This window comes from Mesoplodon densirostris, chromosome 2 (genome assembly GCF_025265405.1).
Source record: "Mesoplodon densirostris isolate mMesDen1 chromosome 2, mMesDen1 primary haplotype, whole genome shotgun sequence".
Taxonomy (NCBI): domain Eukaryota; kingdom Metazoa; phylum Chordata; class Mammalia; order Artiodactyla; family Ziphiidae; genus Mesoplodon; species Mesoplodon densirostris.
In genome coordinates, this window is record NC_082662.1 from 66,367,437 (window position 1) to 66,381,928 (window position 14,492).

Here is a 14,492-nt window from a genome sequence, read left to right on the forward strand (position 1 = left end):
CAATGTATTACCTCTTAAGATTAATCTTGTTTCAAGCTACCTTGGTTATTTTTCAATTAGGTGGTGAGCTGAATAAATCAAACAAGAATTAAGACCCTTTGTCCTTCTTTGTCTTTTCATAAAGGACATGATGCAATTGTCACACTCCTGAAACATTATAAGAGACCTCAGGATGAATTGCCCTGTAATGAATATTCTCAGCCTGGAGGAGGTACCCCCTTTCTTATTAAATTTTCATTGTTAGTGCAATATTGTACCTAAAGGTAAACCTGTGTTTCTATTACCAACATTCTGGGGTTAGAGATGAAGGCATGTCTGATCAGCTTTATTTTAAGAAGATTTACATTTGGGTGAGGATGAAAATAAAGAAGCCCCCACTTAGGCTACTTTCTAACTCACCAATCTGCAGTTCCTCCAAGTTTTACATTCCCTGGACTGGATGTTTATGAGGCTGGTGCATGACTGGGAAGGCCTGGGTAAGCTGAGAGCAGTCATTTTCCATTTCAATAATCTATTAAGACAGGACAGAGAATACTCATATGCAGACACAAATTAAATCCACTGGAGTCTGCTAGACCTTGGATTTTTATTTTTAATCATTTTATGTACCCTCTAAATAAAGACTTGCTGTACAGTTTCAGTATCTAGAGAAAAGCCTAGACTTAAGTTAGAGTCTCATTTGGTGTTCTTAGCAAATTTCTTTTGTCATGTGCTACTTTTTATAGTGTTTAGCTTTTATGGAAAAAAATATTTGCTACCTTTAACTCTATAATTTGATTTCTAGATGGCTCCTATGTGTCTGTTCCATCCCCTTTGGGGAAGATTAAAAGCATGACAAAAGGTATTTTAATATGGGACAGTTGTTATATTTTATTACTAACAGTAACTATTGCCTCAAATATGATAACTTTCTATTTTGTTTTATATATTACAAATGACTATTTTGCAAGCATAAACAATATTATTAACAGACCGTTCTTTCCATAATTAACCTCATCTGCTATGTTATTTTGCATATGTCCTCCTAGTTCATAAAGGTATAATGGTGAAAATTCCATATGAATATTAAAAGAAGATCAAATTCACATAGACATTTGTATTTTTAATGAAATATAAATTATAAATATTAATATCTTTAAGGAGAACTGGGAAAAGGTTTGTCATAGGGAAAAAAATTGAAAAATAAATTACTTTTCAAAAGATCCCAAATAGGTAATACTTTGGGAACTCTTTTGAATGTAGGCTATACACAGAAATTAATACCATTGAATCAGGAAAGTAAAAAATATTCAACTGTAAATTTATATTTATTTAGAATTTGAAGTTTTTAAAAATTATTTTTGGTTTTGAATGTTTCTTCTGAATAATTCATATGCTTATTTCCTAATTGGCATCTCTTGAAGGTTTAGTTTATGGATATTTGACTAAGCTTTTTGTGACAGGTTGCAGGGATTGACCAGATAAGACTCTTTATATCATGATGTGATACGGATTGTACTCCAGAGTTGCCACATCATACAGACAAGCTAGTGGCTGACCAAATCAGGAATAAACCCTTAGCTCTGATAACAAAGGTCCGGTAACAGAGACAGAGAACTAACGGGCTTTTAATGTAGGGGAATAGGGATCATTTGTGATAAGGTTTTAGTATCTCCAAGTACTCAATTACAGTTGGAAAATTAAATGTTACTAGGGTATGATGTTTTTGGTTAAGTATACATGTGCATGTATGTGTAAGCATCCAAATGTGTGCTTTTTATCTTAAAAAATAAAATAATAATTCCTGTTTGCAGAGAAGGCAGATGTTCTCCTTCTAAGGGCTGGATTGCCTTCACATTTCCATCTTCAGCTCTCAGAAATTGAGTTCCATGAGATTATCGGCTCAGGTAACCTAAGAAAATACTAGTCTGTTTTAGTTTAATGAGTTTAGTTTAATGATTTCAGTTTGATAATATGTGTTTACTTGTTTCTCTTAAACAATTTTAGGTTCTTTTGGGAAAGTGTATAAAGGACGATGCAGAAATAAAATAGTGGCTATAAAGCGGTAAGCAAGCAAATGAGAAACTTTAGCATCCAAGTAGAGCAGTAAACTGAGAAGCATATGCATGGGTAGCCCCTTGTTTTGATTCATGTGTTGACTGAAGACTTCCTGTTGCTGTCATTTCCAGTTATCGAGCCAACACCTACTGCTCCAAGTCAGATGTGGATATGTTTTGCCGAGAGGTGTCCATTCTCTGCCGGCTCAATCATCCTTGTGTCATTCAGTTTGTGGGTGCTTGCTTGAATGATCCCAGCCAGTTTGCCATCGTCACTCAGTACATATCAGGGGGTTCTCTATTCTCCCTCCTTCATGAACAGAAGAGGTATGGTCTCTGACTTATCATTTTACATGTCATTGGAATTACAGTTGCAACACCTCATATGCTTTCTGCTTAGGTGAGCTTTTACCTTCTGATATCTCTGAGCGCTAGGAAATGTGACATTTTAAAGATGGCAATAATTTATGCCCAATAATTGTGTTTTAATGACTAGAAAGATTTCTGTACTTTCTTAACAGGAATTCAGTTTAAGATAACAAATTCAAGGAATTTAAATTAGTAACTGAAGCTTATAATAATTAGGCTAAATTTGACCTACCAGTAAAGCAGATATGTCTAAGATCAGAAGAAAATAATGACCAGGGGTCACAGTATTTATTTTTTTAAGTTTTAAGAAAGAATAGTCTTGCACGAGTCTAATTTGAATTTACTTCCTAGATCTATGCATATGATAATTAGAATGTGGTTTTTACTCAGTGATTAGATTCCATTTTTATGTTATTACAAAGAAATTAAATATAAAATTACAAAGATTATAAAATCAAGTTGACTGTTTAAATAAGAGGGGCTGGTATCTGAATTGATCTATAATTAAGCATTATCAGATGTAGAAAAGCTATTTTTCCAAATTTGTTGAATTTTTAGCTTAATGTTCAATCAAGCAAAAAAGGCTGAAATTATACAGAATAACAAATCACACACACTTCTGATTTCTTTTAGAAAGGTATGGTATTGGCTTTGACCATTTCATCCTCATTAAATCTATTTTTAAATTCTAGGATTCTTGACTTGCAGTCTAAATTAATTATTGCAGTAGATGTTGCCAAAGGTATGGAGTACCTTCACAACTTGACACAGCCAATTATACACCGTGACTTAAACAGGTATTTTTTCCCTCTAAATAATGAACTTGGAATTGTGTAACTTACTAGGAGTCTAAGACAGATTTCAGTGAAGATACATTTTAGATTTATTGCAGAACACGGTTTTCTACTCTGTGGGTAAGGGGACAGGCTACCATAAGCCTAGCGGATAGAAAGGTTTGTCATTGTCTTTTACAGAAATAGAAAGCTGTATAAACTGCCTCTCAGGGACCTTTAAAATCTGTGAAAAATATGCAGAAAGACTATGACATCTGTAAGATTCACCAGCTGGCTAGTTCTCAGGCCAGTAAAGTCAGATCAAGGATTGCGATCAATGACCATTATAGAATGTCATGTCTCATACAAAGTCAGGTATTATAGTAGGACCTGTTATAAAATTATCTGAAATGCTATTTTTGTGCTAACATTTTGTTATTTTCCTTATAATTATAAACTCAGCCAAAACACAGCAGCTCATTTACCTGGTTATCATGTGAAGATGTTTTCATGTGGAATGGAGACTTGAAACAAATACAGAACTAGAATGTTTTGGTGGTGGAACCCCAAGGTTTTCTTTTTTTTTTTTTTAAATAGTGAACACTTTCTCTAAGTGAAGTCTTAGAGAAAGGCCGATACACAAAAGGAGCAGCTTTAGTTGAAGGCAGAGTATACAGTGGAAAATTCTGTTCATTTACCATTTCCCACTGCCAAAGAGGGAGATCCTTGGGCCATCTCTCTGGAATCTCAAAGGTGCTAAGGAGAATATCTGGAAAACCACCAATCTGATAAACCACTGGTTTATGAAATAAGCTGGATTATTCAAAATCAATAACTTTCATTTCATGGTTGCCAGTAAGGTTCAAGTAGATCCCATATATGATCCTTTATACAAAGCTCACAGTTCTAAAACTGCTAAGTATTCATTAATTTCTCCAGTCATTTGTTCAGTAACTATTTGGGTAGCTGCTATGTTCAAAGCCTTTATACTTGGCACAGTAGAGCCAAGTGAAACTTCCATAGACTCCATTCTCAAGGAGCTTTACTACTCTAGTAGAGGAGAAAAATACCTAAATATGCTCTAAGTGTAAAAATAACAAGTTCTCTTAAGGAAATAGTGAAATATTTTCTATAAAATTTCAGAAAGAAGAATATTAATTACTTCTGAGAAATTTAGAACAACTTTATGGAATAGGTGACCTTTGGGCTTGGCCATAAAAGATGGTTAGAATTTGGAAGAATATCCTAAGCTTAGGGAAGACATAAAAAAAAAAGAGAGAGAGATTAGAAAGTTAAAGGCATGTATAGGAGCACTGAATGGTTTCCTTCAGTAGATGAAATGTATAAATGTAGGTAGTGTATTTAATGTGTGAAGAGGACTCTTGGGAGAGAAAAATAAACTGAAACAAGAGCACAGAAATTAGTGAATGCTAGAGTAAGGTAGTTTAGACCTTGTTCTGTAAGCAAGAAGGAGGCACTGAGGATGTTAGAGCAAGGAGTCACAAATTTGGGACTGTAGTATGGAAAGATTAATTCAGCGTCTTTATTATAGATCAACTTGAAGGGAAATGAGTGAAGCAGTTGTTGCAATGACCTAGATAAGTAATGAAAAGCAGAAGTTCACTAATGGCAGAGGAAATGAAAGGAAGAGACAGATAGGAGAGATAAAATAAATTAGATATGAAGAGTGGTTGAATCTTAAATATTGGAAGTAAACATATAGGACTCAATCTATTTATAATTGTTTACTAGTTTTCAAATAAAATTTATTTCTTCCCTGTTATTTTCTTTACCTCTCTTTTAAAAATATTTATGTTAATAAACATATTTTTTCTTTGGGTTTCAGTAACAATGTTCAGGAAACAGATTTAGGTGATAAATTAGCATAATTCAAACTGGTGATTTGTGAGTTTTAAGAGTATTGTTTCGTTATCCCAACTATCTTTGCATGTGTCATTGAAACAAATGTGCTCACTGAAAGTTTTCTCTTGCTGCAACGCTTCACTTGTGGGGCAACTGAAAGTGTGTTCTCTTGCCCTGTGAATAAGTGTAAGTTGTTGCCACCAGGTTATAAAGCAGGACCAAAAATATAAATGTTGTTGATTAAAAGTGAAAATAGAACATGTATTATGTAACAGATATAAGTTTATATTTACCAATTTTTCTGTCTCTAATCTAACCTAAACACTTAAATTGTGCCAAAAAGTCTTCAAGTCTTATGAAACACTATTTCATGGGTGCCTTCAATATAATAGAGTACCAAATTCTTGTATTTATTATTTGTGGACTATTTTCTACTACTCTTTAATCTGGTAGCAATAAAACAAGTTTTTCAGTTTAATGCAAATGTAGCATGTGTACTGCCCAAAAGAGTCTAAGTCCTTCTCCTCAGGGTTTATTACTACAATGTGGTTAGGGACATAAAACATATGCCCAGGAAGCAAATTAATTGCCATTTAAGGTGGAAAATGATTAAGGGCCAAAATGATTAATCAGCAATTTTCAAAAGATTTTGAGTAAATTAAAGCTCAAAGTAGAATGGAAAGCTTCCTGGAGGATGTAGAGCTAAAACTAGACTTTGAAGGATAGGTATGTATCTTTCCTCAGTCTTTTTATAGCATACTAATCCTTGTATTTGCACAATGCTTACAAAGTCCTTCTCATTGAAAGAGGTAGAGGGAAAGATGTATGTAATAGAGTGAGGAACTCAGGCATTACATTTGTATTGAAATGACTTGTTTCCATGTTTCTCTCCCCAACTTTTCTGGGCAGGTCAGGGCCTCAGGAAGAGCAATCCTGTGCTCTTCATCTCAGATTTCCAAAACTAAACATAGTGTCTTACACAGAGGTGTTCAGTCAATGCATTTTTAAATGAACCAAATTCTTGAGACATTTCGATGAATGTCATTTCAGAAAGCAATGGCCTAGTTGGTACAAGTATGACCCCTTGTAGATAGAGTCTGACTAACTTGCCCAATACCTTTTACAGTTCTAAAAGAAAGAAGTTGTTTGAGCTTACAGATCAGCCCACAGAGAGGGGACACTTCTATCTTTGGTTTTGTGGTTGTTAATTTATTTGAGTGAAAGGAAAACACTTTGCCTTTTCCCTTATAAGTTTCTTACCATATAAATCAAGGAATGCTTTAGGAAGTGGTTCTTTCCGATGATGATGATGAGAATTTATTCAGTGTTTACAATGTGAAAAACCTCTTCTAAGCCCTTGTTATGTATGCTTTCATTTAATTTCACAGCAATCCTATAATACAGTTATTATTATGTCCATTTTACTGTAAGGAAACTGACTAAAGATATTAAGCCGACAGCCACATGCTTATAGCTATATTATGCTGATGCAACCACAACAGCGAAACCAAGTCAGTACAGAGAGATAGGAGGAGGCTGGGTGATATTGGATGAGCATTGGCCACATTGATCAACCTTGCTCTTTGTACTTCAGTCCTATAGGCGCAATTCCTGTGACCCAAACCATTTCTCATACCATCTCCTTGTACTTCTGTGTTTCTGCTTTATTTCTTCTTCTACACCCCATGTTCTGCTAGTATGGAGCAGAAGTTGCATATGAGGCATACGGATATGTCTTCTTTGGCCCATAATGTTTAAATATTTTTAAATGTGTAGCTTTAGGCAGGAAGGTACTTTTCAATTTGTCATAGACCCCACCACCTACCAACTTACCAGTTTATACCTGGTCCAATTTATATGCTCATTTTGTGGCATTGGAGCTTACAAAACATGGTTTACAGCTAAACATTTTAATGTTTTTTACTTAATACTAGCAGCTATCTTTGTTTTCTTGGTAAAGTCCATTTTCCAAATTTTTTGATGTTGAAACCAAACATCACTGCAAACATCAAATAAATGGTCTTTTCTGTATTTAAGTAAATAATATAACAACACTGTAATCAATGAAACAGTGATGTTTCCAACAGAGTGGCCATGGCACTCCCAAGAGAGATATATATGAAAGCATCCTCTAAAGTGTGAAGCACTATAGAAATGACAGTTGTTATTGCGATTAATCCCTCACTTGTTCCTTTATAGGTCAAGAATGTAGATGGAAAAACACTCCACAATATTCTCATCCATACAGATATTTATTTTTATATAACACAGCTAATTAATTGGGGGTCTAGGTCTAGATCTGAGGGCTGTTTTTGAGTGTCAGCTTATTCGAGTGACTATAAAGGAAAATAATTAGTGATAATTTAAAAACAGCCAACTTGCTGATGACAAATGACAGATAATTTTAAATGACAATGCTAGTAAAGGCTAAAAGAATTTTAATTTTGAAGGTGGATTTAACTAAGTTAGTGAAGATTTCAGAAGGTACTAAAGAAAAAATTGATTAAAAATTTTAATAATTCTTTTAAGTTGATGTATGTGTTTGCCTTTCATTTGAATACAAAATATAAAAATCCTTCATTTTTTTAAAAAACAGCAATCAAGTACAAATCAACAAATTATTAATTGTTTTTCTGTTACCTATTAGGTACAATTGTATTCCTTGATTCACATAGATTATAGAGTTTGCTCTCAGCAATTCCTTTCGCTTGTGACTTTTTAATAAGTGATTATACAGAAGGAATTTAGCATTCACTGGAAAATACCATCTTGCAAAGAATTCTGAATACTTGAATGCAGGCCAATTAATTGATTACATTGCAATATTTATAGTAAGTCTTAAAAGAGAACCCTTGAAACTCATGAAATTCTTCACAACTCTACTTTTGTAAATCTCTAGTATAAAAACAGTCACAAGTGGCATTTTTAATTTTGTCAATTTTTTTCACTCATTTCCACTTTAAAATTAAGTGAATTAATTAATTAATATAAAATATTTGAATGGTTGATATGAGCCAGTCTGTGCTATGCTTGGAGGAACAGCTGAGGATGATAGACCGTAGCCCCTTTCCAGCAGAGCTTAGAGCCTAAGTATTATTCCCCAGTCATAAGAATCACCTGGGGGCCCTCATTTAAAAAAAAAATAAAAAAACTCTTTCCTAAAAGGCACAGATTGAGAATGTCCTAAATTGTACCTGAGACTCTATATTTTTAAACAAGATTACCAGCTAATTCTTATAATCAAGCAAGGAGAGAAAACATTGTTCTAGTTGGAGTGGTTCTCACATTTGGCTACACATTAGAATCTCTAGGAAAACTTTAAGAAAACCCTGATGCTACTTAAATCAGAATCTCAGAGTTGGGGCCCAGGTGTCGTATTTTTAGAGAGCAATACAGGTGATTCCAATATACAGGCAGCACTGAGAACTACCTTCTAGTCTAATACCAATTACTCCTCTTAACGATTTGCTATACAATCTCATCCTTCTCTTCTTCCAGGGTGGAGTGGGAATATTGGGAAATCAAGTCACAATGTAATTCCAAATGTTTTGTAAGTCATTGCCCTAAATACAATATAATCATTCATTCATTCATTCAATAACTAATGCAAAAGACAGATCCACATGCTCATGATACCTATGGCACAGAGTAGGTTCCAAGATCCAGCAGTTTCCATGGGAGTTGTGCTATGTATACTAAAGCATTCTTGAGCACCTAATTTATAATTCATACTTAATATTAGAAAAGTTCCCAGGAGTGTAGAATCTTCATAAGCAGCCAAACAGAAGTAAAAGTTTCAATATTAGACAACTGAAGTGCACACAGTTCATACGAGTATTCAAGGCTATAAAACCCTGGAAGAATATAGACTTATGTATAGTAAATCAATACACACATATATAGAGAAAGACTCACATAAATATATATGAATATTATACATCAATGCACATATAAGCATGCACATTTTCATGTTTTTGTAATGCTTCCATTCTTTCTCATCTGCAGTTCTGAAGAAATTAAGCCCTATGGAAAATGATTTGAGAGATATTTTTCTCAATTCTCCCAAGGATGAGACCTAGCTGTTACCATTTGGGATTCATAGAGAAGTTAATTCATTACATACAAGGGATGTCTTAGGGCTTAGGGCCTGAGGGCTTAAGGGGTGCCTAATTATGAAATGTCTATATCCAAAATTATAAGGTGACTTCAGATTTTCAAAATTAAAAAAAAATTTATGTAATCAGTTTCAATCTGTGTCAATTTCATTACTACTATGAGTAATGAGGGGAAAAAACCTAAGCTATACAGCTTTCCAAGATGAAATTTGGATTTGTTTAGCTAAGGTATCTGCTGCAATAACAGACCTCAAAATGTATAATGGTTCAAAAATAATAGAAGTTTGTGTCTTGATTGTGTGAATTAACAGGTTGTTGTGGTGGTCCCTTACCCATGAAGTTATTCAAGACCCATTTTCAGCACGTTGCATCTAGGGTCTCCTTGGGGATCATCTCTATTCAAGTGAGCATAAGTGGGACAAGAATATGTGAGACATGCATGAAATGCTTTGTGGGCCAGGCATTAGAGTGGCATATGTCACTTTCAGTCACATCTCATTGGCTAGAGCTCAAATAGCCATGCCTGACTGCAAGGAGTACTGGGAAATGTAGTCCAGCTGTGTGCCCAGAAGAGGAAATGAGTTTTTGTAGGCAGCCTGCAGTCTGGGTTATATTCACCTTATTTGCACTAGTGACAACAAGTACTAGGGTTTAGGTAGAAGGGTAATCTAGATTTGCCTGAATTACTTGCACAAACATAATGTCAACTGCATACTAAATATTTTTAGTTTATAAGCACATTTTCACAATGTATAAACTAATACCACTAATTGGGAGATGTGGTGAAAACTACTCAGTAAAGCATATTATATATAAATTAATTTTGAAATAATTCTCATTCACTTTTTTTGTTACATTAAAAACATGAGAATACCTTTGGGAATGTGGGGACATGTGTCCCTGAACCTAAACATGGTTCAAGAGTAAAAAACATGTACTGTAATAAGATATAATAGTATGAAATAGGCTATATAAATTCAAAAACATCTCACAGTTCCATTTGCTCTAGGTCAATGAAAACACATATTTTTCTTTAAAAGTGAAAATTAAAACACAGACTCTGATCACTCTGCTCATAGAACCTTATTATACCATATCCATCTGAAAGGGTTCCTCAGACATTTAGTTCTACAAATTAATCCTAGTTGCAAGGCTTCCCTGGTGGCACAGTGGTTAAGAATCTGCCTGCCAATGCAGGGGACACGTTCGATCCCTGGTCCGGGAAGATCCCACATGCTGCAGAGCAACTAAGCCCGTGCGCCACAACTACTGAGCCCGTATGCCACAACTACTGAAGTCTGCGTGCCTAGAGCCCGTGCTCCACAACAAGAGAAACCCACGTACTGCAAGGAAGAGTAGTCCCCACTTGCCGCAACTAGAGAAAGCCTGTGCACGGCAAAGAAGACCCAACACAGTCAAAAATAAAGTTAATTAATTAAAAAAGAAATCCTATTTGCAAGCTTCACTCAGGTGTTGATATTCAGTCACATTTTCCATTCCCATTTCTGACATGATTAAAGTCAGTCTGTCTGTCTGTCCTCGGCTCCCTGAACCTCCAGATGAATCAGACAGTTCCCTCTGACTCTCAAGTTCCTACCTATTATTTAAATAGAAATTCACTGTCCAGCTCATCCTCCTCTTCTCTGATAGTAGATCCAACCCTGCCCTCTAACCTGATTCCCACAGTTCCCAGAGGGCCAGATGTGTCCCAAACATTCTCAGCACATTTCAATTTGTTTCCTCATCCTGAGCCAAAATAGCCAAATAGTCCCCCTTCCTTACTCTATCCTATAACGTCCCTTAGTCCTGAGTTGTGCTTTCTTTATACTTCTGTGGAAATAGCTAAATTTTCCTCCCAGGCCCAGTTAAAATGTTCTTCGTCTCTCAGCTGCCTCCATTAGAATGTCTGGTTTAATTTTGGCTGCAACCACCAATTCTAAAAATAGCGCTCGTACTTAACACCTCATTAAGTAAATTCCCTCAGACACATACTCCCTTTAAATTAAAACAGGTATATTGAAATCAGAGGAAAGCTCCTTCATTCTGCCCACACTATCATAATGACCGAGTCAAACCTGCCATCTTTCACTGAAACTTCCATCAGAATCTTTGCCTCAATCCTCCCAGTTAGACACATCCCTGAATCTCACATCTTAGAGGTGGATTCTAAGCCACCCTATGCCATTTGACACCATACACAAGATTATGTGTGTGTGCAAAATAAATGTATCTGTGTGTAAAGAGAGCATAGAAAGTCAGAGTTTGGCCAAAACCAGGAATTCTGTGATACCAAAATTCGCTTTTGATTTGACATAAAAATGCTACTAGTCCGCACTGGAACCTGGCCTTAGACTTTCTTGCACCCATGTTTTTTGTGGTGAAGTGGTTCAGTCTGCTGCCTCTTTCTTCAGTACAACATGGCCATACCCTGGGAATTCCCAAAGCCAGAGACAGGAGTGCTTTCCCTGTGGCACGGTTACCTTCTTGTCACCCCAGGGTGGAGCTTGGAGGAGAAGGGATGCACCTTTTGACCTGCCAAAACCTTTCCAGTGCTTCCCTATGACTGGCAGTGAACTTGCTGGCCTGCAATTTTCTAGTGTTGCTGGTTCCTCACATTGCCATTTTCCATCCTTTGGGGATACGGCCTGTATAGAGTCAGCTTTTGAAAATGTCAACAAAGGCTTTTCTCTGTTCGGTCTTGTTTCTTCTCGGCTCTCATTTCCTGGGAGGCACTGTGAGTGCCCCTCTTGGCACCATGTCAATTTCCTAAGCAGCTAACCTTTCAATAATGATATTAATGCCACCTTGTGGTTATCTGCACATTTCTCAGTTCATCATTTTCAATCTTTGCTTGCTGAGATTCATTTATGTTGTTATGTTCTTCAGATCTTGGAGTTTATAATAGAGAGCAGCCTGACTCGGAGCCCAGAGCCAGAATTGCTAGCTAATAAATGAGGAACAATCTTAATAGGTAGATATTTTTCCATTGATTGAATTTCAATAGCTCTACCTTTAATTTGGCCTAGAAAAAGAGATGCAGAAAAGTATAAATTTTCTTGCCTTGCTTAATATTTTCTGTCTCAAAATCCTCCTTGTCAGCCTTGTGAGGAAGCAACTCTTCCAACAATGTTAGTCTTTTGACTTGCAGCATGAACAGTTCCGGGAATCTGTGTTGGTGTGGGTTACCACCCTATTCGAAGGTCACAGGATGAACCAATTGAGATTGCAGGCTATGGAACCAGACCATGCAAGTTCAAATACCAGCTGTATTACAGCTTACCTTGGGCCATTTGTTTAAATACCAGTTTCCTAATTTTCACAATGGCAATAATAATACTTACCTTATTGGGTTTAAATGAGAAAATGCATTAGATATTATTGTTATTATTTTTCTTAAGGAATATTTTCACTACTTAATATTCTTGAATGCCCGTTTCTTTACTGAATTAAATATTTCTAAGGACCTGTCTCCCCTTTTGATTGTAGTACCACAAACTTTGTTTATAATATCTCAGATGGCTAGTTTCTTCTTGTCATGAAGATGTAAGAGCTAACTGGATTGTTTGACTGAAGATCATATATATATATATATAAAGATGGGCCAGGGAATTCTAATCCTGTATTACTTTCTTCACTGAGAACTCTCCATCCCATCATGGTTCAAACTTGCAACAGGGATTCAGTTTGACACTCCCTTTGGGTTGATGCAGATCTAGAACAGAATTTGGATAAAAACATAGCTGAGGGTTGACAGGGTTATTTGACTATTCAAGATCCTTCTCAGTGATTGTTCTTCCTAGGGCCCATTCACAAAATTTAATCATACAATTTAAACATCTGCCATTCAATCATTCAACAGTCATTTGTTGGGAACACAATGGCAGAGAAGGGGAAGCATCATCAAAGGCACACAGCAGAGTTCATGCCAGGAAAAACTGTCAAGTAGGAGAAGCCCTAGTTTTGCAGAGGATGTATGGAGCATCTGTGTAGTTAGGCATCTTTCCTTCCCTATGCCCAGTTAGCTCACTGGGCTACTCAACTGGGATATTGTCCTTCTCACTCTAAGGAGCAGGGATGTTTTCAAAGTTAACCCTGAGAAGGTTGCCCCCTGCTCTTCTTTCAATAGTCAAAGAAAAGAAAGAATTCATCCCTTCACACCCTCTTGATTCCCAAAAGACAGTCATTTTTCTCATTTCTATTTCTGTTCTCATGTGTCACTGTTGTTATGTCACTTGACTTCTTTCTGCCTCAGGTTCCTCATTTGCAAATGGAGATAATGGTGTCTATGTCTACCTTCACAGAGATATCCTTGCAGTTAATAGGGGGTGTCAGGGCAAACGTACATGGAGCATGTTAGAGAAAGACTCTGCAAGAGAAATCAGTATATCATTTTTATTAATCACATGGAAATGAGTTGCCAGAAAATCTCAGAATAAGGTTCATTTTGCATCCAACTGCTGGATCTCTACTATTTGTAGAGTAGTCTGGATTATCTTCCTCCCACTGAGGGTGAAAGGTGTTGTGGTTATTAAATGGTATGGGAGACAACACACTTCTTTTCTGAAAGGCTGACTATTACCTTGACCAGCATGGAGAAAAGAGCATGTGAGGCTCACAGAATGATTAGAACTCTTTAATCCTAAAGGGATGGTCTTTGTATCAATTACATTTTAAGCCTTGTATGTGAAGAACGTATTCTTAGTCACTAAATCCTCTTTTAATGGCTTTAACAACCTACAGAAAGTTAGTGAAAAGCATGCCTGGTGCCATAGATGAAACGGTGTTAGAGCATTGATGATGTCTGTCTTCTTTTCTTTGGGGAGGGAAATCCCCTTCTAAATTCTTAAAATAGCAGTTGGCTTTCATTAAATCTATTCAGAGTTAGGGTCTGAGGATCTTGAGTGACCCCTTTCTTTGGGAACGGAGCACATTTTAATAGGCTTTTTCCTGTCTGTGGTCCCTGAAAGATTTAGCTGCTGGCAGGCCTCCTGAATTGATGGAATTTGTAAAGGAAAGGATTGATTACATGCTTCATCTAATTCTTTCTCTTTCTTTAATTTCTTTTTTCCCATTTCATACAAAGAATGAGAAAGATATTCTGAGTTTCCTCCTATTGAGATATGGTTGGCCTTTAGGGCAGACATTTTAGCACTGAACTTTTATTAACCTCTTCTGGGTTTGACAAAGTTTCTTTATTTTTTTGCTTCCTAAATATGAGGCTAAAGAGCTTTTATTTACCAAGCCTGTTCCCCAGTATTGTAAGCAGTAGGGAGAAAAACGTTTGGGGGGCTTTTCTTTTGTTTTATTTTGCCTTTCTGCTTTTTGTTTGTTTGGGG

The 14,492-nt window shown here is 36.1% G+C and overlaps 1 protein-coding gene across 1 annotated transcript in view; it reads left to right on the forward strand.

The window, feature by feature from the left end:
* The window catches only part of TNNI3K (TNNI3 interacting kinase), a 282,262-nt gene that overhangs the window by 111,987 nt on the left and 155,783 nt on the right, over positions 1-14,492 (forward strand). Inside the window, exons 12-17 of the mRNA XM_060089965.1 lie at positions 125-211; positions 785-841; positions 1,794-1,886; positions 1,987-2,044; positions 2,169-2,363; positions 3,098-3,202. Of these exons, the coding sequence (XP_059945948.1) occupies positions 125-211; positions 785-841; positions 1,794-1,886; positions 1,987-2,044; positions 2,169-2,363; positions 3,098-3,202 (595 nt within the window). The remainder of the gene's footprint in view (positions 1-124; positions 212-784; positions 842-1,793; positions 1,887-1,986; positions 2,045-2,168; positions 2,364-3,097; positions 3,203-14,492) is intronic.